Source organism: Pleurodeles waltl, chromosome 5 (genome assembly GCF_031143425.1).
Source record: "Pleurodeles waltl isolate 20211129_DDA chromosome 5, aPleWal1.hap1.20221129, whole genome shotgun sequence".
Classification (NCBI taxonomy): Eukaryota; Metazoa; Chordata; class Amphibia; order Caudata; family Salamandridae; genus Pleurodeles; species Pleurodeles waltl.
In genome coordinates, this window is record NC_090444.1 from 909246024 (window position 1) to 909273890 (window position 27867).

The 27867-nt window shown below is 44.3% G+C and overlaps 1 protein-coding gene across 1 annotated transcript in view; it reads left to right on the forward strand.

Moving 5' to 3' along the window:
* Positions 1-2102: 2102 nt before the first annotated feature.
* Positions 2103-27867, forward strand: part of ACSS1 (acyl-CoA synthetase short chain family member 1) — a 637137-nt gene continuing 611372 nt past the window's right edge. The window contains exon 1 of the mRNA XM_069235038.1: positions 2103-2625. Within this exon, the coding sequence (XP_069091139.1) occupies positions 2241-2625 (385 nt within the window). The 5' untranslated portion in view covers positions 2103-2240. The remainder of the gene's footprint in view (positions 2626-27867) is intronic.

A 27867-nucleotide genomic window follows, 5' to 3' on the forward strand; every position in this document is an offset into this window, starting at 1 on the left:
ATCTGAAGGAATTGGAAGCAACAGGTGCATGGGAGGCAATCAGGAGTGGATTTTCAGCTGTAGGCAGACGGTTCAGTAGCTTCTGAAGTGGAATATTGGGATTTGAGGTTGAAACCATCATTGATTATTTTGATTGTAGCTATAGTATTATTTTTGGGATACTGAATGTTCCACAGAACGAAATTTCAACAAGGCAAGAAAAGAAAAAGAGCAGAATTTGAACTGGAAGATAGTCAGTGTAGATATTATGAAGATATGAAGTGTCTGGAAGAATCTAGACGGTAGCTGTTCAAAACAACTAGGTTTTAGAAAGTCTCATTCACGAATAAAGGGGGATTTGTGATGACTCCAAAAGTCATCAGAAGGAGGGTTGAAAGAGTGTAGCTTGGCTGTGCCACTACATCTCTGGGAAAAGAATGTGAAAGGGTGATCATTTTCTGGTGGTCAGAGGTTGGTGGTCCCATTTTGTATAACAATTAATATAATTCCTTTAATTCCTGTGTTGCAAAGCATATGAGTGGACTGCATCATTGTATATGCCACATAATCAACGTTTTATGAATGTCTATTCAAGACTAACGTTTTAAAAGTATTATTTTGCATACTCATCTTGTATATTCTTATATGTAGTGCTTAGAATCAGTTTTATTTCAAAATGTATCGTGTTTTATTAACTTGGCTGGAGTAAAGGCCAACAAATATAATTTTCTTTTTACAGTTAACGTTCAGTGTGGAGTTGTTTATCTTAAATGTTTCTTTCGAGATGCAGGTGAAAGGAGCAGAGACGGAGTCAACAAGAAGATCATTGTCTGGGACGAACTATGCGAAGACAGGAGTGTTCTGGAAGCTTGAAATTCGTAACTTTTTTTAATTTGCTGAGACCGAAGAGTATCAAGATGAGATGTGTCAGGGATTGAAATTTGTAACTTCCAATTAATTTTAATTAGGAATTCATTCGAGAAGCTTCAACGGTGATGTCATTGTCTTGGAAACTGTGATTTAAGGAAGGTTTAGTTAGTGAAAGACCCTTTCCTATCTGTAGAGCTGAATAGATCCTTCTGAGGTACAGACCTCATACTTTTATGTGGCTTCATACCACCACACCTCTCTTAACATAATATTCTATTGAATTTCTGTCTCCAGACCTTTCTCAAATACATCTAAAGTATTAGAATAGTTAGGGTTTAGTTTAAATAGTTAGGCAGCAGGAAAATGTGGTTCTAGTGACCAAGAATCATATGCTTTTCCTGATCTTTTGCACTGTTGCAGTAGACATTTTATTCCTGTATATGCTATCTGGGTTTAACATTGTACTACGCTTTAATTTCCCTTTGGTGATTTTATTTATTTGCACGAGGATATTGAAACTTATTTCCATAACGTTGACTTTGAGTCTGTAATAAATCCTTTTAAACATATGAATTGACTCTGAATGTTTTGTGTGGTATTTGGGTTGTACAGAAATAATTTAATGAATTTGATAACTGTTACTCTTCACCCCTCAGACCTGAGAAGGAAAGATTCATGGACCCCAGAATTAGTGAAAGGGCCCCAGTCACTATTATCTCCAAGCGGCATTGAATTACGGAAGTAAGCTCTCCAGTAGGAAACTATGGAAAACATTGATTTTTTCGATGCGTGCCTATTTACTGGTATAGGTGTCTGCACCTAAACTTGAATCCAAATGCAAGGTGGGGATTGACTCATGGCTTTTAATGGAACCAACTGAGACTGACAACAAGCCTCTGAAAATGCCACAAGTTGGCAACACGAGTGCACAAAAAAAAGCCCTGATGGATTAGTATTAAATCTTAAAGTGAAAAGGCGTACATTTCCTTTTATTGTAAAAGTTTCAGAAAGACTACATGAAATGAGATCGCGACCGCAGACAGGTGGGAGGGAGATTAAAAGAAGCAGCACATAAACTGCAGACAGAGCCTGAGAACCATAACAACAATCAGTGCACGAGATCCAAACTCTGCAGCCTATCATCAACCTAATATATAAAGAAAACGCGCACTTCCTGTATATGAAGTGAGGAGGAGCTACGGCAACACAGGCACACGAGTATCGCACTCCATCGCTCTTTGCAGGCAGGTCTTGCAGAACCTGACTCCGTTGCGGAGAACTCATCCTGCTGCCCGCACAGCGCCTGCCCCCGTCATCTGCCTTCTCCGTTCAATACCAGTCAGTGTAAAGCGGGAGGTGTGACAACCCTATTTTACCACAGAGGAGACAACATGACAGCAAAACTGTGTGGCGGGAAGTTTCTGCGTGCGTTGCACGGGCACCTTGGGCCCCAGCACCTCATGTTCTTGGGAAGAAGGGGTGCTGCAGGAGTACGCGCTGTCTGGCTACATCACCCAGGACAGACTAGGTGCATCAGTGGCAGTAGCAGTGGCGCGGCTTGGGACGTTCACTCATTCATGCCGGAGTCGGCTGCTCTACCCCGGGTGGGCACTTACAGGGACCTGCTGGACGTCTCAATCAGGGACCCTGAAACATTCTGGGATGTCCTGGCCAGGGAGCGATTACTTTGGATGAAACCGTATGAAACCGTCAGAGATTATGATTTTGGCAGGGGGAGGATAAGCTGGTTCCTTGGAGGCCAGTTGAACGTGTCTGGTAAGTCTGACACCCAGTATCAACAAAATCTTAGTTAGACCTGTGTACACATGAAGACTGCAGCAAATCATTCGTGCGGGTATTAATTTTATATATGCACAAAGCAACGTGTCGGTTCTTAGTGCATTCTCCACACCGGATAAGTTTTTCAGAACCTTCCGTCAAATATTTTCCAGTCTGCAGTGTGCGTTTTGAATTTTCAGATGTAAGTTAGAAAATCCAAAATAAAGTCATATATGCAAATAAAGGAAATTGAATCCGATCGTCTGAAACAGCTGAGTACCTCAAGTAGCTCCATGGGAGGTAGTGTGCAGGAGCTGGGGAAATGGGGGAAGATTCAATGTTTGGCGGTTGGGTTCGGCTGAATGACAAGATAAATAGCAGACGCGAAGATAGAGGTAGCAGAGAAAGAGCACGAACTCTGATTGTTTTCTGCCTTTGTAGTTACACTTTCTTGAAATGTCTATTACTCCGTGTCACATCGCACTAATTTATCAGATTCCCCGTTTTATTCGTTGCACTGGTGTATTTGTAAATGTTAGTACCCTTTATAGATAGGGACTGATTGTCCCAGAGCGTTAGACAAAACGGGAGTGAGGGAGCTTCTCGGGTCTCCTAAGGCACTCCAAAGATATCCTTTCGCTACATCTTTTCGGTCCTTTGTCGATGCACGTAACGTAAACTGGAGGAACATATAGGGTTTGGAAAGTATGGTTCCGTGCTGCTGAAACATTGGCCTCTGTCTGTTCCGCAACTAAGCGCTGTCTGTAGGGCCGCTTTAGACGAAACTTTGGAATATCTACTTCTTCACGCAGAGCTCTATTTGCATACTGAGCAGCACCGAGACAGTGGGACGGGCTCAAAACCGGAGTCTGATTGGCAGGCAACTTCCAAAGAAGGGCGTTGTCTCGCTGCGTCAGCCTCCTCTGTGACAGAAACACTATTACACGCACCACAGCATGTACCGTGGCAACCCGACTCTTGCACACTTCTGCTTTAAGCACAGGCTTCCCTTGGGAATATGCGTCTCCTGCAGGGCTGAGGCCGTGAATTACCGGCTTGAATAAGACAAAGGTGAATCGGGCGGCCTGCTAGGGAGAGAATCTCTAGTGCTGGGCGAAACCAAAAGCCCGCCACTTGAGCTATAAAAGGGAGTTGTGCATTTCCGTCAGTGGAGCGGGTCATCTGAGGACACAGTCCTTACATAGCTCCCCTTCTCGAACAGGAATATAAGACTCGATGCTTGCATAAGCGCATTTAATCATTGGCTGAGCTCGTTTGCGGTATACTCCAAAACACTCGTAGTACTACAAGGCGCCAAACTACCAACTCAGCACAAAGGAAACAGTACACACAACACACCCCTTCATATAAAACTAGCCCTTAGCTAGGGTGACCAGAGTTTTAAATGCAAAAAACCGCGACGTTTCGGAAAAACAGAAGAAGGACTCTAATTTCACTTCAATCGATGGCGCAGCATGACAGCGCCCATCGGCAAAGAGTTACGGAAGAGGAACTAAGAACATAAACGAAATGCAATTTTAAAGTAGTATCATGCTTGTTAATTGAATTGCGTGTTATAACAGGTGCTGACTAATTATCCCTTCTTTAGAAGATATAAAACTGCACCTCCCACTGTTTTTAGTTAACCCTCTCTTAAAAAGGGGACATAAGCTACATTTACCGATATCTGCCGGGACAGTTGGTGATAAACCAGGACTATCCCGTTAAATACAGGGAGCCTGGTCACTCTACCCATAGCACTACCTCATTATATTCACTCATCTTGCTGTTACAGTCAACGTGGAACTCTTGTCCATATAGGATCTTCATGATCTCGCCTCATCCCATATTCCAGCAAGTCCACAGACAGAGCCACAATAAACCACACCGTGCCTCACTGATGCAGTCTCACTCCATAGCTTCACTGCATCCTAGAAATGCACTACTCTTTCTCAGATCACCTCGCACTACAACTTTCCCTTTCCCACTTTCTGCTAATTCAAGCCCACCTGATGTTAGCAAAACTTTACCGGGTCACACAAAAACAGTTGAAATACGTTTTACGGGACCCCAAAAATCCTAAAGATAACACGGGGTGAAAACAATGCTTAGTTTGAGTCGATGGTTGCAGGGTGGGCCCACCAGTGCTCTTATTTGGGGAGTAGCACTTTTTTGGCCAGAAAAAAAACAGAGAGAAAGAGGCAGGAAGAGAAAGACAGTAAAACGTGACAAAAGGAGAAAGCATGGATGAGAAAGAATCAGCAAGAGTGAGGTAAAAGGACAAGGAGTGTTCTGTGGTGGCTGAAAGAGGAATGAGGTTGAATCAAGACTACGCAGCCTTGGAATTCAACACACCAGATATTTGTAGTGCAAGGCTTCAGCTTCTGAAAAACATTTAAGGCCAGTCACCTATTGTTTTATAAATTAAGCACTGGGTGAAGAGCTATATATTATGTGATAGTGATATCCAGAGATAACAAAAGAGGTTGGGATATAAAAGTGAAAGTGAGATAGAAAGTTCACTTTCCATGGCCCCCTTGGTAGGTGGGGCTCTGGGCAATTGCGTACTTTGCCCATGTCTCAAAACATCTTTGACAGAGCTATCATAAACCACTCAACCCAACACATATGTTAAAGGAAGTACTCTTCTCCAGGAGTCTCCAAACTTTTGTATTACCAGAACTATTTTGAAAAATGAAAATAATCTTGAGCTACTGGTGTACAACTAGGCTTCCTCAGTTTTCTCCTGGTTTGTAGGTGAGTTATTAAATCAGGTGGAAACATCCACCTGCAGAATTTCCTCTACCAAACTACATTTGTGACAACTCAAAGTTCACCACTGTAGTTTTCAAAAATGAAGCAGAACTTTCACCAAATTTACCACCCAACTCCAAATCAGACCTACATTTCTTAATAAATAAAGAACTACATAATGCATTATTCCTTCTCCAAGGGCGCTTCTCCTCTACAACAACACTCATCAGTGATGTAGCGAAGGTACCCAACGGTCCTAATACAAGCAAGAAAATCAGGCCCCATTTCTTGATTTGGTAGTTGTACAAGCACTAATTAATGTCTGTAAGAAACTGGACTTCTGGCTGAGGAAGGGTGACACTTTACTCAGGCAGCAACCACAGTCTTTTTCAGGGCGAGGCACAAGCAAACCCCAAAGTAACCTGTGCTTATCCATCTGGTAGCTTGGCACAGAACAATCAGGCTTAATTTAGAGACAATGTGTAAAGTGTTTATGCAGAACTTCAGACACTATTAAAGTGAAAACAAAACACAAGAAAAATCCAACACAAATTAGAAAAGTAAAATAACATTTAATAAATTATTGGGACCAAAACAACGAAAATCCACTCTGTCAAACCAGAGATATGCACTTTTAAAAGTCTAACTGAAAATAGCCCCAAAAAGCACAAAGCGTCAACTGTGTTCATCTAGTCGTGCCAAACCTGGACAAAGTTACAAGTTCAGGCTGATCACAATACAGTGCAGGCCGGCTGTAGAGACCCAGTTAGGCCTGTTGGACAAAGTACCTGAAATCCTGATTGCAGAGCGATGCAGAGTCCTACTTTGAAGATGCGTCCTGCAGCCATGGTTCCTGGGAGGCTGCAGTCAGTTAATGCTGGGACCGCAGTTGGGCTGGCAAGGGACCTTCAGGCCCAGTACCAATGGTCCAGTACTGGGGTTGCACCACTTGGGAGGGCAGGACTCACAGCTGTCAGAGTCCAGGTGCTGGGTTCAGGATGGAGGAAGCCTGTTCTGCCCCTGAGGCTACTGATGAGTAGGTCAGCCAACTATCCCTTGGAGTCACTCTGGTGGAACCTGGCTTGGCAGTTCGGGTGGACTGTTCCCATGGGGAACAGGCTCAAGATTGATTTGCATATGGCTGGGTCCAAACTGGAATGGCATGGGAAGCAAAAAAAATGATGGGTTTAGGCTCAGATCTCTGTCCTGGGGGTGAATGTTTGACATTGTTCAGGATTCTGCCCATCACTTGTTCTTTTTTGCATTTGTTGCCCCAAGTGGAAAGGGTATGCCCAGACGTGGGTCCCTTGCTCCCTATGCCACTGGAGTCAAGCTAGCCTGGCTGATGAAGGGTGATACCCTAAAACCGGTCCTAGGATGCTTGTTTCCAGTCCAGGGAGGACCTGGCTTGTCAGTTCCGCCCTTCACTTGTTCTTTTTGCAGGTGTGGGTTTGAGATACAGGTCCAGGCCTTCCCACTCAGAAAGGAGGGCAGCAGGACAGCACAACTGGGCAAGAGGGGGTTTGAGGTTCAATATTTATACTTGATGCCCACTTTTAATTAGGAGAACTTTCTAGAGGCTTCCACCCCGTAGGTGTCAGGCATCCCTTTCCTCCCTGCCCTGGCTCCGGCTTGTCTGGGGACACCAAAGATTAGTGACAAGCTCTTTGTGAGAGTGCTCAAGCAGAGCCTTTCTGAGGTAAAAGTGACAGCTCCTCCCCCACCTTAAGCCAGAGTGGCCCATCTTTCCAACCCCTACCTTCTATTTGTTTTCCTGTCTGGGAGCACTTCGCAAAGAGCAACTGCCAGTTATCCCTAGTCATGTTACCCAGGGACAGGCTGCAGGCATCAAATGGTTAGGACAAGCAAATGACAACTTTCTAAAAGTGGCATTTTCAGAATTGTGACTTAACATCAGACTTTATCATTAAAGAGGGCTTTAAATTACAAATATTTAGATATCAAACGTAAACTGTTTACCTGCTTGTTAGAAATGGGGTTCCTGGTTGGCTAGGGTAGGCATCTAAGCCCGACAGGAACCCCCACTCTAGTCAGGCAAGGGAGCTACACACCTAAGATAACCCCTGCTCACTCCCTTGGTAGCTTGGCACAAACAGTCAGACTTATCCCAGAGGCAATGTGCAAAGCGTTTGCACACCACACACCACTCAGTGACACAATAAATGCACTATAAAAGAGACTTCACAACCGAATATACAAAAATAGAGTGTATTGCACATAAACTGTAGACCACAACAACATAAATCTGTAATACTTTGCCAAACAGGCAATTGTCAGACCATCACAATGCCACTAAAATGAAACATTTCCATAGTGCACATGTCATAAACATTACCCTCCCAGTACATATCAGACAGGTCCTGAAAATATGCATGTCACCCAACAAGGCAGAAACAACATATCACATAATATCAGGTCATGAAATGCAGGAAAAACACTGAAGGCAAAACATATCCTGGTGCTAGGAAAATTCATAGAGATAATCACACCAAAGCACTTTGTACGTGAAAATCACAGCACGTCTGTGCTTCTTTTACATGAAATACGGTAACAAGGACACACTCCGTCCACAGGGGGGGATCCTGCGCTCCTATTACACAGTAACAGATACTTATCCTCTAGCAGGAACAAAGGTTCTGTCAAGGTTTTCGTCCCTGTCTTGCGAGAGCTAGAAATAGGAAAATGCCCTCAAACAAAGGTATGCCTCCCAGGGTGGTGGGGGCACACACACACACCTTTGTCGTAGACGGGGAGACCTCTCCCCGTCTTCCCTGCATAGGGCAGAACAATAGGCAGCAGACGGCGTCCGTGTGATGCAGCTGCTGCCCTTTGCGACTTCTCACAAGAGCTGCTTTTCACAAGCAGTACGCCCAGAGCCCTCCAGGGCCTCCTGGACCTCAGCCCGAGTACCCCACGTAGTACACTTCACCAGGCAGCCACTCGTGTTAGTGCAACGCAGCTGCTCACTGCTGCGACTTTATCTCAAGCCTTTCCTCTCCTCTGGCCCCACTCACCCTTGCCTCTTCACAGGGAAGGGGTGGGCAGCACAACGATGGGCCTCTCCTACACCCATGTTGGAATGGGAGCAGCTTATGCTCTCTGGATGGCTCGGGTCACCACAGTGTTCTTTAGCCTCAATAAAACAGATGTCTGCACGGGAGCACCAGATAGGGCGCTCCTTGTCTGCACTTTTGTAACTCACTGCTGTCGGGCCCGCCGCACTCCACCCTCTCTTCGGCCCTCCTGGACATGGTAGGGGGAGGCACTACAGCACTCAAGCGTGCAGCAAAGAACCAGGATACACGACCAAGGACAGCAGGGGCTCCTCATGCACTCCCTGCAGGCTAGGAGTAGAGCTCCAGCAAAAGGGTACAGCACTCACCTCGCTCTAGAAAGTAGGAAGCAGGGGGCACACCAACCAGCCTCTGGAGATACTTGGAAGGGCAAGACAGAGAACAAGCAGCAGGCCAACACATCAGGGTCAACAACAAGTCAGTTCAATGGCAGTTCCTTCCAGCAGCATAACAGGTCCTTCTGGCAGTGTGCAGAACCAGCAGCATCTGGTTTCAAGTCCATGCAGTGTCTCAAAACATAGGGAACATCCCCTGTACTTATACTCATTATGAGTTTAATCTCAGGGGGCACTACAAAAGACCTTTAGAAGTGCACAACACCCCCTTTCAATCCCAGTTCTGGCACCAGACATCAGTAGGGGGTAAACAAGCCCCTTGTGTGAGGACGGAACACAGCCTATACAAACGGAAGTGCGCCCCACCTACCAGTCTCCCAGCCCAGGAGGACCATTCAGTATGCAGATGTAATCCCGTTACACCCCCACCCTCCCTGTGGCATATGCACAAAGCCCAGCTGTCACTCTGTCCTAGACATGGTTTGGAGTCAGGCTGCAAAGCACAAGAGTCATAAGCACAGAAAAATGCCCACTTTCTAAAAGTGGCATTTGCTACAATAGTAATAAAAAATCCACCGATACCATAAGCAGGATTTCTCATTACCATTCTAAACATACTAGACATGCCCAAGCTACTCCTCATAGATCAGGAATGACCGCTTAAACATATACAAGGGCGTTCCTAATTCAACCTATGAGAGAGGCAGCACTCACAGCAGTGAGAAACCAAATAGTCTGTCGTTACCAGGACAGGCCACACAATAGGCACATGTCCTACCTTTTACCTGCACAGCACTCCGCCAATAGAACTACAGAGGGCCTACCTTAGGGGTGACATATGTAGTAAAAGGGGAGTTCCAGGACTGGCAAGTAATCTTAGATGCCAAGTCAAGGTGGTAGTAAACTGTGCACACAGGCTCTGCAGTGGCAGGCATGAGACAGGGTTGAAAGGATACTTCTGTGGGTGGCGTAAACCCTGCTGCAGGCTCAATATTAGCTTTTAATTTACAGGCTCTGGGTATAACGGATACCTCTGTAGAAGGGACTTACAGGTAAATTAAATTCGCCATTCAGGTGTAAGCCAATCATAACAAGTTTAAAAGGGAGAGCACATGCACTTTAGCACTGATCAGCAGTGATAAAGTGCCCATAGTCCTAAGCCAACAAAAAGAGGGTTAGGAAAACAGGAGGAGGGAAGCAAAAAGTTTAGGGATGACCCTGCAAAAAGGGCCAGGTCCAGCACAAACCCCATACCAGCCTTAAGCCCAGGATGAGAAAAATCAATACCTTGATGGACTTCCCTTCTTGGGGCAATAGAACATAGAACCTGGACTGCAACTGCAGGGGCAGGTTCCAGTTCTATGTCAGTCTGAACCCATTTGGATCCCTCTGTCTTTGCTCCCCAGGCAACCCAAGCTAACCCATGGGGGCTCCTTACCTGTGGGTGGCCAGAGCCTTGCTCCAGGCCATCCAGGGGCCACTGGTTTCTGAAATCTCTCTGAGTGGGGGTCAGTAGTCCCAGGTGCAGAGCATCCTTTCTCCACTTCCACCTCCAACCAGTTCAGGGGTTCTACCCTGTCTCTGGTCCCCTAGCCTAGGGTCTGCACCCATAGGCTGGACAGGGGTGAGGGGTAAGACTCTTTTCCCCTTACCCCTCCTCATAGGGTTCCGCACCCTCACACCAAGGAGGGTACCCCCAGAAGACAGAACTGTGAAGGGGCTGGTAACAGCCGTCATGTACAATTCTCCCACCAGTCCAGGGGTTTTGCCCTTCAACAGAACACCCGGCCTAGGGTCTGCAACCTTGTATTGACCTGGGGTCAGGGGTGAGTCCTTCCCCTGCCTCCTCTCCCAGAGTTCCGCACCTTCCCACCAAGGAGGGTACCCTCAGAAGACACACTTGGGGGGACGGTTGTGGATACTGCCCAACTCTCCAGGTCAGGAGGGACACCCTGAACATGGCCTTTCAGCCGAGGGCCTTTACCCTCAGACTGGACCTGTGCCTGGAAAGCTAGGACTTCCTGGGGAGTATCCCCCCCTCAGGGAAACACATTCTTCATGTGTTACGCAAGTGTCTGTCTGGCGCTGATCTCCCAAGCACTGCCCATCTGTCCATCTGGCAGACCATGAAACTCCCCCCCCCAGACCAGAAGTGGTGTCACCAGGGTCATTCCTGGGGGGCTCTGACCTCAGAGCTGGCCCCTGACCCCCCGACTTCCCCACTGGGGACTGCCCTCCCTCACCCTTCCATCTAGCACTCACCCAGTGGTCTGCTCCTTTCCAAGCTCCCTGGAGTCAGAGAGCTTATACTCCAACAGGTGTTGGCGTAGCTCTGGAAAACAACAACAGAATACGTGCCCTCTGACAATCAGATTGAACAGCCCTTCAAACGTGTTTGCTGTGCTTCCCTTTTCCCTTTTCCCATCCTTCCAGTGCTAAGCAGCAATCCTCCACAAACCTTTCCCCAAGACAGGTGAGTCAGTTTCCTACCTCCCCTGAACCTCAACCTGTATTCATCAGGGGTAAAGCCATACTTCTTTATCAGTGCCTCCTTCATAAGGGGATACTCTTGCCTGTCACTCCCTTCCAGGGTCAGTGGGTCATCACTTCCCTCCTCAGGAATATAGCTTCCCAGGTCAGTCCCCCAATCCTTGTCAGGGAACTTGTATACTACCAGAGCCTCATCATATTCCCACAACCACTGATGTATGTCTTCCTCATTCGTGAACCCAGACACCAAGTCTGTGGCCATGTGGGGATTGTGCTTGATACTACACTGTACATTGCTGCCACCAATTGACTCCACCTGCAGCGCTGGTGAGCCCAGAACTCTCAAACGTCTCTCAAGAATGAGTTTTTCCCTGGCAAAGGCTCTCTCAGCCTCCACCATACTCTCTTGGACTAATGTGTTCTCCACCTTAACCATTCTTTCCTCCACAGCCAGTCGCACTAGCGGTACCTCATGTCCTTCTGTTCCCATCTATCCCTGAGCTCCTCAGGGGACAGGAAATGGGAGGTGACACCACTCCTAGCACTGGACCCGCAAGGGACTCCCTATCTGCGGGGTCTTTTCTGTGTACTGGCGTCCCCGCCTGGTCATTTCCTCATTCCTGATCAGTTTCTCCTAGTTCACTGCCCACGAAGAATATGGTCTGGGAACTCTCCCACTGAGCTGAGAACTCTCACTACATTCAAGATCCTCCTCTGGGTCTCCCCCCAGAACCACTACCCCCTGGGTATATGTGAGCAATCTTTTGCAACTTTTTGCAAAAACATATAGGGTTTTCACGAGGTCTCAATTTTCTGGTAGTCCCCTCTCCCTACAAAAAACATGAATTCCTCCTTAGTGTACTCAAACAGGGTGTCTAGGACAAAGGTTAACCCCACTGAGACAAGGTATCAACAATATAAGTGCAACAACAAAATACCCAGGCATAAGAGCTGAAACAGAAAATATGACCAATAAGAAAATGAGGAGAAACAAAATACGTAATGGTCCACGTGCAGAATTTGTAGTGCAACAATGAGTGACTATGGTATTGTGCAAGCACAAGTCCTATCCTCACCGCTGGCCACCAATTTTAGAAATGGGGTTCCTGATTGGCTGAGTAGGCACCTACGCTTAGTAGGAACCACCACTCTTGTCAGGGCAAGTGAGTCACACACTAAGATAACTCCTGTTCACCTCCTTGGTAGCTTGGCATGAACAGTCAGGCGTATCCCAGAGGCAATGTGTAACCCATTTGTACAACACACACAACCCAGAGAGACAATAAATACACTACAAAAGAGACTTCACCACAGGTTATACAAAAATAAATTGTATTTCACATAAACTATAGACCATAACAACACAAATCAATAATACTTTGCCAAACAGGCAATTGTCAGACCTTCATAATGCCAGTAAAATGAAACATTTCCCTAGTGCACATGTAATGAACATTACCTTTCCAGTACATATCATACAGATTCTGAAAATATGCATGTCACCCAAAAAGGCAAGAATGACATATCACGTAACATCCGGTCATTAAATGCAGGGAAAACCCTGAGGGCAAAACATATTCTGGCACTAGGAAAAATCCTAGAGTTAATCACCCCACAGCACCTTCTACATGAAAATCACAGCACATCTGCACTTCCTTTACATGAAATGTGGTAATTGGGACACACTCCGTCCACACAATGGCTCCTGCGCTCTTATTACACAGGATCGAATACTTTTCCTGCAGCAGGAACGGGGCCTCTGTCGAGGTTTTTGTCCGATCCCGCGAAGGCTATATAATAGAAAATGCCCCCAAACAAAGGTATGCCTACAAGAATGGCAGGGGGCACACACATACACACCTCTGTCATAGGCGTGGAGACCTCTCCCTGCCTTCCCCGCATAGGACAGAACAATAGGCAGCTGCCTGCATCCGTGCTGTGCAGCTGCTGCCCTCTGCAACTACTCACAAGAGCTGCCTTGCACAAGCAGTGCACTCAGAACCCTCGAGGGCCTTCCGGACTGCTGCCCTGGCTCCCAAAGTGGCAGGGACACCTCTTCGGGTTCCCAGCGTAGTACACTGCACCTGGCAGCTGCTCGCGTCAGTGCAACGCAACTGCTCACTGCTGCGACTTGCTTTCGAGCCTCTCGTCTCCTCTGGCCCCAATCACCCTTGCCTCTCTATAGGATATGGGCGGGCAGCACGATGGTGGTCCTCCCTCACGTGATCATTGGAAGGGGAGCAATTAATGCTCTTTGGACGGCTCGGGTCTCGACGGTGTTCTTCAGCCTCAATAAAACAATGTCTGCCTATGCCTTGAGGGCACCCGATTGGGTTTGCCTTGTACGTGCTTTTGTAGCACACTGCCAGCACCCCCCCCCACACTCCACCTTCTCTTAAGCCCCCCTGGACAGACGGGGACACCGTGGCACTCAAGTGTGCAGTGCAGAACCAGGGCACACAGCTAAGGACAGCAGGTGCACTCACCACACGCTCCCTGAAGGCTAGGAGTAGAGCTCCAGCAAAAGGGTATAGCACTCACCTCGCTCTAGAAAGTAGGAAGCAGGGTGGAAGGGGTTAATCCACCCAGCACCTGGAGACACTTGGAAGCACAAGGCAGAGAACAAGCAACAGGCCAGCACATCAGGGTCCTTGTGGGTAAAATGGCAGTCCTTCTTGTGGCTCAGTAGGCCACAGGTTAGCACAACAACAAGTCAATCCAATGGCTGTTCCTCCCAGCAGCATAACCGGTCCTTCTGGCAGTGTGCTGAACCAGCAGCATCTGGTTCCAAGTCCATGCAGTCTCAAAACATGGGAAACATGCCCTGTACTTATACTCATTATGTCTTTTATCTCAGGGGACACTTCAAAAGACCTTTAGAAGTAGACCACACCCCCTTTAAGTCCCAGCCATGGCTCCAGACATCAGTAGGGGTAAACAAGCCCTTTGTGTGAAGGCGGGACACAGCCTATACAAATGTAAGTGTGCCCCGCCTCCCAGTCTCCCAGCCCAGGAAGGCCATTCAGTATGCAGATGTAATACTGTTACACCTCCAACCTCCCTGTGTGATGGCTTTGGAAAGCATGCACCAGGCCCAGCAGTCACTCTACCACAGATGTGGATTGGAATCAGGCTGCAAAGCGCAAGAGTCATAAGCATAGAGCAATGCCCACTTTCTAAAAGTGGCAATTCTACAATATTAATAAAAAATCTAACTACACCAATAAGCAGGATTTCTCATTACCATTCCAAACATACTAAACATGCCCAAGCTACTTCTCATAGGTCAGAAATGACCACTTAGACATATACAAAGGCATTCCTAAGGCAAACCTATGAGAGAGGCAGCACTCATAGCAGTGAGAAACCAAATAGGTGTTTGTCACTACCAGGACAGGCCACACAATAGGCACATGACCTACCTTTTACCTGCACAGCACTCTGCTCATAGGGCTACCTATGGCCTAGCTAAGGGGTGACCTATATGTAGTAAAAGGGGAGTTTTAGGCCTTAGATGCCAAGCCAATATGGCAGTAAACTGTGCATGCAGGCTCTGTGGTAACAGGCCTGAAACAGGTTTGAAAGGCTACTTCAGTGGGTGGCGCAAGCTGTGCTGCAGGCACATTAGTAGCATTTAATTTACAGGTCCTGAGTGTAAAGGATACCACTGTACAAGGGACATAGAGGTAAATTAAATTTGCCAATCATACCAAGTTAAGAAGGGAGAGCACACGCACTTTAGCACTGAGCAGCAGTCATAAAGTTCCCAGAGTCCTAAAACCAACTAAAAGAGTGTCCGAAAAGCAGGAGGAGGGAGGCAACACGTTTGGGGATGACCCTTCAAAAATGGCCAGGCACGACACTGCTCCCAATTGAAAGTTTTCATTTATTAAATGTAATAAGTTATCCAAATGTTATCTTAAGGGAGAATTTTTTACTGCAAGGACACGTAAGATGTAAAAGAACGTACAACATTTTAAATACACAGCACCCTACCCTCTAGGTTGTTCAGGGCCCGCCATAGGGCTGATTTATTTGTATCAAAAAGGAAGCTTTGGGTCTGGCAAAAGGTTTACTGTGCCAGGTCAAAATAGTATAAAATTGCACAGAGTAGTTGCAGTGGCAGGCCTGAGGCATGTTTAAAGGGATACCTAAGTGGGTGGCACAAAAGTGCTGCAGGCCCACTAGTTGCAGTTAATTTACAAACCCCGGGTACATGTAGCAGCACTATACTAGGGACTTACAAGTAAATAGATATGACAGTTAGGTGTAAGTAAATTCTACCAAGTTTAAAGGAGAGAGCACAAGCACTTTACCACTGGTTAGCAGTGGTAAAGTGCACAGAGTCCTAAGGCCAACAAGATAGAGATCAGCAAAACTTGGAGGGTTGAAAGAAAAAGTTTGGGGGAACAACACCCTAAAGCTGGAAGATCTAACAGTGTCCAGTGTCTTCCTCACAGCCCTGTGCCTTTGTGCCACTTCACCTAATTCACAACTTATAGCTACATCCTGTCATCTCCTCTTTTCTGACAACCAGTAGTGCAGGTATAAATCAGCTAGTGCTTCTGGATTAGGCATTTTTTCTCCAATGCTGTCCTCTGTAGGCTGGTTATTTGAATGTACTTCCATGTCAGGAGCGGTGAAAGGCAGTGCTTATGCACGTTGCTGCAGTTGATGTGCACCAATGCTCATTCTTTGGGAAATTTTACTTATTTTTCATAATCAGACTTTGACCCACAGCAAGCAAGAGAAAGGCAGCGAGAGAGAATGAAGAAGAAAGAGAAAGACAGAAGACTGAAAAAGTGCTACTGAGTGCTATCGTTTAGTAGGATCATTTGCTCTAATTTTTGAACACTACAGCAGATCAAGAGCTATTTACTGTAGTCATTAACAAGTTGGAAGCTATATCTTTGAAGACTATTCAGAGCTACTGGAATTACACTGCAATTTAGGACACATTATGCAGTAGAGTTGACAACAATATACTCAGAATGTGACAGTCTTTTGCAGAATTTTCTATGTTGCCATTTTTACACATATTAATGCTGTACTATCAAGAGTTTCACCTCATCAATACAACTTAAACATCTGAATAGAGCAATCAGCAACTGAAAGGTGATCTGTTAACTTTTGCAAGGAGAATGCTACTGTGTGGCACCACTTTGGCACTTTTATAGTGCCATCTGTTTGAACGCTAAACATTTTTTTTTTATCTGCAAATTATGCAGAAAATGTTAGAGAAGGTGGCAAGTGTGATAAACCCATAGCTATGCAGAAAATGCTGTTGCAGCAGAATCACATATTTCCGGTTACCCTGGATGTAACTGACTATGAAAGTGATTGAGATTCTCCAGTCGTTTTTCTTACATCTCAGTCTTTTCCATCTTTGGCGGGTGCATCCAAACAAGATTTTCAGAATATCCACATGCACAATCATGTAATCATGTAATTTGTCAGTGTTAAAGTGAAAATGTGGCATGGGCCCACACCTCCAGAATCATTGTTGCATTAACACTAGACATTTCAAATACATTTAATATGAAAATGGGTTTCATCTCACTCTTACAGAAAGTTATTATTTAATAATACATAGAAGCCTGCAGTATGGGTACAAATACACATTTATAATTCCTTAATACAGTCTATTTATTACATAACTACTCACTTGGAGTAAATTTACATTACTACCCTACTATAATAACTTGTTAGCGATAATTATATCACTATGGATGTTTGGAGAATCAGCAGACAATGTGAAGAGCAGATTCTCAAGCTCAATATTAGCTGAAACCATAGCATCTAGTAGGGTGAATAGCTCACTAAATTCCTCCCTGATTAGTTAAAGTAATTAGATGATTAATTAATTACTGCAGTACGTCTAGTTATTTCACTGGTGGGCTTTCCTGCAAGATAGCAGGAATCTTAATGTAAATCCACATACAGTAGGGTTACTTATATACTGTATTGCAGGGCATGAAGTTTGGTCCCCAGTTCATCAGCTGGATTACCTAGGTATGCATGCCCCTTATCTTTGCTCTTGTAACACAAAATTGTATCAGGAAGGATTGATTTACCTAGGCAATCAATGTAGTGAGTGGTATTTCATGTGATATAAGTCCACTGTGCGTTACTTTACAATCAAGACCTGAAGACTGACCTTTCACCAGCCATGAAAGTAATGGAAACTTTGGTTTGCTCTCAGAGTTTACCCTCAGGACTTGGGGTCAATGGGACTAAATTGGCCTTGTTTATCTGGGACACCTAAGGGCTAATAGCTCTGATGTAGACTCTTCTTCCTCACTACAGTGGGCCCATCCACGTTCATTCCCCTGGGAAAATGGATATGAATGAAAATATATTATCTAGAAATATGTTTAGAAGACTCATGGTTCTTTGGGGGTTGGTGGCCTGCTGTAGAAGACTCTTTCTGTCTGTGGCAGGATGGGTACCATTTTTCAAATTGATAATGCTGCATTCTCCTATACTATTTTATGAGTATTCCAGTGCCCCCTACACAATATATTTTTTAAGGGATCTACAGTTCCTGTTGACTGACCTGATTCAGAAAGGTTGTGAAATAAGGTTGTGGTTGACAAACTCCAGCTGCCCTTTACCAAGGCAGAACAGAATGCTGCTCATTTTGAACTAAATTACTTAGCTATGCAGTGTGTGTGGGTGGCCAGGGGGCTGAATGATTAGATGTGATTCTAGATTTAGAATGACTCAATATTTAGAGTAGGTCTTTTGGGCTATATATCTGTATGAAGCTTTTCTGGTTCAAGCTGGGTAACAATGTCTTCCCTGGTTTGATAACAGTGGCACATTGTTGCTAGAAGAAGCGCTTTAAACGATTGAATATGTCCAAGGTTTACACATCCGAATCCATATTTGCAGTCTCTCCAATTCCACATGATTCTGCCCACGGTACATTAAAGAGTTTGGGCCACTTCAGCTAACCTATCCACATTTTAGAGACTCAAACAGACTTTCATAATATACAGACTCCTTAGATGTGAAACCTGCCTAACATGGGGTTGTGGTATGTTGGGACCACAGGTACATTTGGTGCTTCAGAGTAAAGCTTGGATATTGGTAAGATAGCTCTGACCGAACTATACAGGGTGATGTTGATTGTATGAAAGGTTGCTCTAAATGGTGCCTGCCCTGCGTATATAGGAATAGACTTTACAGACGTAAACTATATAATGGCTGTTAATTAATGGCTGGGACACGTCATAATACCAGGTTTAAGATAATTCAGTTATACTATCTCCAGCACACATATTTGACCCCAAGGAAATCAGAAAATATTACAACTCGCAATTGTTTCAATGTCCTAATTTTAGGTCTGTTAGTGCATACATTTACCATGTGATTTAGGTCTTCCCCACACTATGCCTTCACTGGTAACAGGTGGTGGACATGGTGTCAGCACTGTTTGGTAGGACAGAAATGTTCATTCCTGGAGTATGCCTGTTGGCTTAATAGGGTCTGCAAACACATAAATGGTGGTTTCCTTTCATTCTTACTGGGTAGTCACAGGTTTGCCATGAACATGGAAATCAATGTGACCACTCCTGGTGAAATATTGGGAGCAGATATTTGTAGATGAGCTGCAGCAGAACAAACAGCACTGAGGGGGCTAACTGCATACTCAGGAGAATCGGATTCTGCCTCAACCTGGTGGGTGATATTATTGAACCTAGCTACGAATACAAAAGACAATGCTCATGGGTTATGAGCTGAGTTTATAGAGGTGATGTCCCAATTCCTAAGTAAGCATTGGCTGGGTATACAATCCCGAAGCTGCTACCACCGTCCTGGTTTCGAAGCAAAGAGATGGCAAGGTGGATTGGCTCCTCTGTGCTCAGACCGATTTTAATGTTTACTAAGGTGTTGGAAATATATTGGCCTGTTAACATGATATGACAACTGCCTTACCCAGATTTAGGTATTGTGTGGCCCACTGGTGTGGAATCTTAGATTCCTGTTTCGGATCTGCCAAGCCCCCAATTCAGCTTTCTTGTGTTTTATGTTCTTTTTTCTTACTAAGAGCATTGTGTTTGTGTTTTATGTGTGTGTATTGAGGCATGGGAAAGTCAATATAATATGTTCCAAAATTAAACACCACCATTTAAAACTTAAAACTGGCTTTACTATTGTCCTACAGTAAACTTCTCAAAATATGATTGGAACAAATTATAAGCTCCATGTTGGTGTGTTTAGATCCATGGTATAGTTCCCACATGTATTCTACATTACTAGATAGGTCTGAATGCTCCAAACAGTGGTAGCTCATCAAGTCCTGGGGTCGTATCACAAACCATTTATGACTAGTGCTGTTCATGTCCATAGAAGGAAGTTAGGATAGTGCTTGCTCCAAACACATGTTACCACTGTATTATTAAATCAATATTATGGGTATGGTAATGTATGCTAGGAATGTTTGTGCACATTTATCGAGTAGTATTTTGGTGTACTGGGAATGCGTGCCACTGTGTTTTTATGCTGCGTTATTTGCACATAATTTTGTTGTGGTGTTCTGTGGTTGTTGTGTTGCGTTCTGCTTTGACGTTTGTATGGTGTCATGGCATGTTCCGTTTGAATTGTGTTTTACATTGAATTGTATTGTGTATGCGATGTTATTCTGCTCATTTGTTTACTTTAGATTTGCCAACAAATGCGTATATATTTCCAACCTAAAATAGCACATTCCTTGAAAGTTTTTCTGTGACAAGCAACTATTTATCACTGTCTTATGTTGAAGAATAACACTGTTCCAGCTCAATGAGCCCAGAACTGTGGCAGAGACTGAGCATTAACCTTTCACTCCCAACACACTCTTTATGGGATACAGACCCAGGTTTTTTTTCGGCTACCAGAATGCAAAGAAAACACCTGGGCTCGTTGAACTGCTAATCGGCGTAGCTTGGAACCTTCTGTCTGAAGATCTCTTGCATCACAAGAAGCAGGAGTAACATTATGAAAAGAGAACAAAACCACCGCCGAGTTTTTCCTCCATAATACCTGGGTCGCTGCTTTCATGAGCAATAGGCGAGCGTCTTCATTTCAGTGAGAAAAGAAGCGCGACACGCTGCTGTCCAGACATAACGAGATATGATGCCTTCCCATGACGCCTTGTTCCCAATGGAAATATATGAACCACAGGAATATTAATAACCTGGTGGAGCGGAAAATCTTAACTTCGGTGCAGATACATGTGCTGTTAGATTCTGATGCAGCTGAGGGAATAACAAACTGCAATTTGACATTTTAAAAGTGTTTTGTGTTTCATTTTACAACACCTGTTTTTCACTGTGATACGTGTTTTTACGAAATGCTTTTTATTTGTTTACTTCTTTATTTTGGTAAATTCTTTTACACCACGTTGATAACATTTAAAATAAGAAGATGCTGTGTACTGGGGCTAAACCAAGAAAAGTACACAAGGCAAAGTTCAATCTTTCGTTTATTATTGGCAGTTGAGCATGAGTTGTAGTTCATATCACTACTGATTTGCAGTGTTGCACCGTGACACTGCCCTGACTCAGTGTTATTTTGAAAATAAAATGAACGAGAGCAGCACTGGACACTATGCGAGACAGCCTCTTCGCTCTGCAAATTTTCCTCGCCACTGATGTAAAACGTCCAGTCGGGCCAACTAAGTCATTGTGCTTCCTGGTCCATCCTGCCCAGACCTCACACCCCCATAGCGTTACCTGGCAATGAGGATTGGATGAAGTATGGTTACATGTTTGATGGTGTCTATGTGACTTCTGATTTTACCTTTCCAAGGAGGTGGTGATAAATGGCAATAAATTGGTTGAATGTTGGATACATTAGTTTGGGAGTGATTTGACACCATGCTTATCTTTTGGGTCTTGCCTTTCTAGTTGTGACCTTGTAAGAGGTTGCCTTGGCAGTGAAGGATCTGCATATGTATTGTAATATTTTGAGTTGGCTGAAGACATCAGCTGCTTTGTTCATTTTCATTTTTTTCTTGTTTTTAGAAGAAGAGTTGGTGTTGATGATTGTTATTTGAAGGATCCTTTAGTGAGTGGTGTGTTGAGGTCCACATGTCTTTTCAAGACACTGTTGTATACCCTGGGGGATGGTAAGACATCTGATGTATGTGGGAGGAAGCTGAAGAGTTTGATGTGGTCATCTTATACAGTCCTTAAGGATGTCCTTGAAGAAGTGTACGTTTTTTTCTTCTTTTTGGTTGACCATGATACATTGATGTGCCATGATGGATGGCAAGTTGATCTGTCCTGTACAGAGGTATTGTAGACTTGCACTGAATTGAGGGTAAAACAGTTATGATGGAGGCAAGAGGGTTGGCTCTGGAGTGTGTAGGCTCGATGACTTGGCCTTCATCAGCCAGGGTTGGCATCAACCCTCCACAAGTGGGCAACCGTTATTTTTTTGTCTTAATTCTTTGCACCTGAGGTTCCAAAACATGCAAACTTAACCTCCTAGTGTTGTCAACCCTCTTAATGTAGCTCCATTTCCAGTAATGCTGTTCTGACACGGGTCAGAGATGTTTGCATGGGTCTGCATCACCCGGCCATGAAGCTTGCCAGGGACTGTGCTTCTTATTTTGGAATCGTGAAACTGGGAGCCTCACTGGCATCCATGGCTCCAGCTGTCTAGATCTGCAGATCCTGCAACAAAATATATATTTTTTAATTTTAAATGCTGGTGTGTACCTTTGTGGCCTCTCCACAACAAATCAGCGTCAGGGTGTGCTCACCCATCCCCATAATATCAGCTTAAATGCATATGGGGCAGGGTGCATGGTATTTAAAAAAGGATTCCCAAAGCTGAACGTTTTCATTACCTCCAGATCTGTTGCTGGGTCTCACACAGTAGCACCAAAACATGCACCACTAGACCACCAACCCTTTTTTCCTCCAGGACCTCTCCTCCTTCAAACATTTGGGGCCTGATTACAACTTTGGAGGAGGTGTTAATCCGTCCCAAAAGTGACGGATAAACCACCAGCCGTATTACAAGTCCATTATATCCTATGGAACTCGTAATACGGCTGGTGGGATATCCGTCACTTTACCGTCACTTTTGGGACAGATTAACACCTCCTCCAAAGTTGTAATCAGGCCATTGGTCTCTAACAACTATAGCATACATATCACCATGGCATCACTGGGTAAATTATCCTTCCAACTACACTAGGAAAAATATCTTAATATGGCCTTATTGCCAAACAATGTCAGGAGATGTTTCCTCGTTTTAATATTTTTGCCCTCTCTGCCAGAGGTAGAGAGATCCTCTACAACAGACTGTTTCATTGGCACTTCACCCTGCACCACTTCCACATTATCAATCCCACTTACCCTGAGATCTGTTGGTGTGGATGCATAGACACAGGCTCCCTTATACACATCTTGCAGTTCTTCCCCTGACCGGTAGACCTTTTGGATACTATCTTTCTTGCAGTGTCTCAGATCCAGGGCACTGCTCTTGACAAGCTCCCAGAGTTCACCCTCCTTTGAAGACCCTCGGCATGATTCTATCCACTCCATTCTGTTGAAGGCAAAAGAATATCCCATCTCCTACTTGTGGCCAAGCACACAATTCTTTGTCTATGGGGGAAACCAACATCTCCATCCCTATAAACTTTGGCTCCACAAGGTTTGGCACCTGTTGGGGGGTGGGGGGGGTAAGAAAATGACATATGCCAAATCTCAGATCTTTCACTAATTATTTGGTCCTCTTCATTCGTGCATTAATGCAGAATCAGGGGTACAACGTGCCAACAGACTCCGTAAGCCCTGGGACTGCTCAATCCTTCACTGCCGCCGCAATTTGGATCCTCTAAAGCTCTAGATGTTGGTGTGTTATATATTGCTGTTTGCCATGCGATTGGCTTGGGTTGCGGGTGGGATTATGGGTGTGGGGAGCAGGGAGGTTATTGTTCATGGCTGTTTTTTTATTGAAGGACCAATTGCCTGATCTCTTATTTGTAAATGCATTAACAAAAACTATTGAAAAGTTAAAAATAGGGCATGTATATTTAATGTTTTACGTGTCCTTGCAGTGAAAACCCTCCAAACTTGTTTTTCACGATAGCAAGGCTGGCCCTTCGATAGGAAAACACAGGGTTATATTATAGCAACTTATAGGGCATAACTTCAGTTTGGGAGTAGTTAGAAATATGTTTCAAGGACCTTATATTAGAAGTAATTTCAACTCCAACTTAATGTCCAAGCCAGATTTTATATGACCGCTTTAAAAACAATGCATTTAGAAAGTTGTCATTTTCCTACCTGAGCCAAATGTGTTTTTCTGCCAGTATTCACTTTCATCCAGGAGCACAAAAACTCCTTCATTAGGTTTGAAGGCTCTCCCAGAGCTGAGACAAAGAGAGTGAGGTTGACCTTCCCGTGACAGGATTGCCTAGGAACACAGCTTCAAGTGATACCAACCCTGCCACAGGCAGATGTAGTCCGCACATGGGCCTGCCCCTCTATTGTCCTACTAGCCAGCGAAACACCAATCTCAGTGAGAGAGGACATGCCACCTGATCTGGTTTGGAGTGACCACTAGGGAGGGTTTGCCCAATTTCATAGTCTACATCTGGATGTGCAAATGGAGCTCTGCACAGAGGAAGAAAAGTTCTGCCATGTTGGCTTTGGATAGAGAAAGGAACTGTTGGATAGCTTAGAGTAAAACACACAGGAAGTGATGTAAAAGTGGGTAGTTTCAACACGGGGAGATTTACCCTATTGGCGCGGGAGTGGCCAGGACTTTCCCCCAACCCACAGGCTTGTATTGGGCATACATGTGGCAGCCCCTGTACACTGCTTTGATCACTTCTGGATCTGTAGAGGAACAGAAGAGGACTGGACCCCTGCTGTGTGTGACCTGAGAAGAGTCTTCAAGACTGGATGTGCTCTCCCTCAATTAAGCACAATCAAGAAGGAGAATTGAGGGGTCATAAGACTGACCTCCTTTCTACGCTGCAGGGACACAAAAAGGTCCTAGAGGGTTTTTTATGCGAGGGAGTAGCCAGAAAATTAAACTATCCTCCACTTGAATCACGCCCCTGTTCACACTGAGCTCTCAAAGTGATCAAAACGCAAAAACTTCCTAGAAGAATTTCTTTACCTTTTTCATCTTCCTTCCATCCATCCATTCTTCCACCTTTTTATCTGTTCATCCAATCATCTGTCCATTTCTGTTCTTTCACTCATCCACCCATCAATATAATCATGTATGCAGCCATTCGTCATTTCACTCTTCTTCTGTCCTTTCTTTCTCCTTTCCATCCTTCCATTCACCTTTCCTTTCCTTTCCTTTCCTTTCCTTTCCTTTCCTTTCCTTTCCTTTCCTTTCCTTTCCTTTCTTCCTTCCTTCCTTCCTCCTCCAGTTCTTTCCTCTTTCTAGCCCCCCTTCTTTTGTCTTGAATCCTCACCTTTTCTTTCCTAACTTTCTCGTGCTCACTTATTTCTTTGGCCCTCTCTGTTTTTTCCTCTATTTTCATCATTTCTCTTTCCTTGTTTGCTGTGCAGGCCAGCCATCTTCGTACACCCCTCTGATCTTGTACTCCCAACAGTGTCATTTATGCACATTTTGTCTGCAGGCCTGCAAACATAAGAGACTCATAATCAACCAATTAAGGTTTTAGTAAACACAGTTCAGAAGGCCAGGGGTGCCCAGTGGTAACTCCCCTTAAGATCCATAAGTCGAGGGTGCCCTACACCACAGTTTTCATGCATCCCCAGCGGATCAGTTTTCAACAACTATGTTCTCCGCAGCAGCAAATCTGATTCGGTGGGACTTCGAAAGAATGTGTCTGGTCTCGTTGACCTCTCTTCACTCACAGCCTGCAGCCGTGCAATGCTGGAAGAATCCAAGCTCCAAAAAAAGTGACCAAGTCTGAAGTTAGAAACCTTTACCATGTGATGCAAAAAGTATGTGATTTGCGGCAAGGCACCTTCTCTGAGTGCAAAATAAAAAATGTCCTACTTGGAGATTTCCTACCAACAGTTGCTGACTTCACTGAGTCCTCGGCCAGTGGCTATCTGATGATGTAAAACCCACTTTGGTCATCTGTTGACATGCAACTGAATGATTCATCAATGCCAAAATAAGATTTTGTTCCAAGGCTATATCCTTGCCCCACTGAGGATGTTTGCCTTTCCATTCCAGAGACTAAGTCCAAAGGTAAAACTTTTCACGGGCACAAACCTGGTCTCTGTATCCGACGAGTATTTCATCACATTTGACTTTAAACCTTACCATTGTCCCAGTCAAGCACAACCAGCTGACCACAGTTGTCACTTAATGCTTTTTGGTGCTATTTTGAACCTTAAACTTTAAAAAATCATAACTTCAATTCTACTTTTTTGGGGGATTTTTGTCATTTTGGTGTAATTGTATGCATTAAAATGTATTCTATTTTAATTTATTGGTTTGGGGTTTTCCATGTGTTGTTTTTTCACTTGAGTACTGTTACTATTTGAATACTGAATACCTTCAAATACACATACACATTTCATTTAAGTTAACCCCAACTGGTTTGTACCAAGCTACCATAGGGTAAAGCAAAGGTTTTTTGTGACTTTTGTGGTTTACCTTGAAAAGGATTGTGATTATTATTTGAGGTGGGCACTCGCCTCACTCGACTAATACTCCAGTCTCTTACAAGTTGCTTATGGATATACCAATGTAGAGAATTTTCAAACGTCTAAAAATGCCTGTCTCAGGAAATTAGTGGCTGTACCGAAGAGCTCTGCGACTCATATTTGCCATACCTAATTGGCATGATCTTCCTGGAAGGTCTCATTAGACTTTGCTCAATCTTTTTATGGCATTCAATTTGGTTTAATTTGGAGGAATCTTTCAACAGATATGTTTTTTCCTGATTGACTATTTCTGGACTCTTCTCTCCACATTTCTTGGCTAAATGATGCTACAAAGCTGTGTGAGAGACATGGTAGAACTGAATTTTATGCAGACCTGACTCCATGAAGGATATAACTAATGGAGATATTAAACTTTTATTTGCTACTTTTTTAAAAAGTAAAGCAGGAGTGTCTTAAATCGACTATTCTTTCACACTCACTTTTAGTAGTGAAAAACGGTATACAATAGTATCTTGAAAGGGTGATGAATGGTTAATACAGGTTTATGTTGACTCAGTTCCATGTTAAGATGGTCCATTTTCTCGTCTCTTTTTAGTGATAGTTATTCCACTCAATTCACTGTACACTTTTTGTTCTCTTATAAGTACTATTGTGCTCCGAGGGCCCGCAGAGTTAAATTTCTACTTACAAAGTTAGATTTTATGGAGTGTACTTACTTAATTACACCTTCTACCTATCCCAGGGTTTATGCCACCAACCAGGGCTCTCCAGCCATCTCTGTCCTGGACACTTTTTCATTCTAACTCCAGGTGTAACCCATCTCCTTGCAGTCAGCCTCGATGCATTGGTGGCAGGTGTTATTTGGCTTTCCTCTTTTCCATTTCCCGAGAGGGTTCCAGGTCAGGGCTTGTCTGGTGATATGTGATGCAGTCTTGGGGAGGGTGTGACCTATCCAGCCCCAGTGTCTTCTGATTTCCTCATGAGCAGGAGGTTTGAAAGTCTGCTGTCATAGGTCGTTGTTGCCAATGGTGTTTGGCCAGCGCATTTGGAGGATTTTCCTCAGGCAGGTGTTGATGAAGGTCTGGACTTTGTTGGTGGTGGTCACTGTTGTCCTCCACATTTCTGCAGCATACAGAAGGGCAGATTTTTGGTTGGATCTTAAGATGCCTGATCTTGATTTGCAACGTTAGGTCCTTGGAGCTCCAGGTGCAGTGTACACCGGCCCTTTTACTGCAACAATTAAAAACTCCTGAAATGTACCTAGCAATAGTTTGGTAAATCTGGCAGGCCAAAAAAAATTACAAATTGTTAAGTATTCTGGCTACATGCACGTTTGTTCATTAGTTTGCTTTTTTCCTCACTGACGATGTTATTATTGGAAATGCTTGATATCTGAATGTGAAGAGTTTTTTTAAGTTAAACCGATAAAGATTTTACAGAACTGATTTAATACTCTAGAGCTGTAATATGATAAGTCACCCAGATGAATGTTCTCTTAGAAATTATTCAGATACTTTTTTGGTGGCTGTCCAAGGCAAATATCTTCTCCACGTACCCCAGTAGAAGATAATTATATTTTGTTTGCTGAAGACCTTAAGGAAGGAACATGCTTATTTGCACTCTCATGGCAGGTTTGACAACAAGTATAACAGTTGTTCCTTAGAATTATTTATTTTTTCCCCCCTGCAGACTAGGTATTTATCCTAGCTTGAAAGCATGCGAGCACCTTCATATCACTTTTCCATTCCCTGTGTGCATCTGGGCATCCAGGGAAAGATTAATACAAATGATTGTCCCTCCAAGCATAAACACTGCTTTGGATGAGGTATGTGGACTTTGGGCAGTGTTGCTCCTGTCGAAGACATTTTGCCACTTGCACTGTAATACCTAATTAAATAGTGCTGCAGAAGTAGGTGGGGAAATGCCTGTCAGTAGGTTGGGAAGGATCGGGGCTAA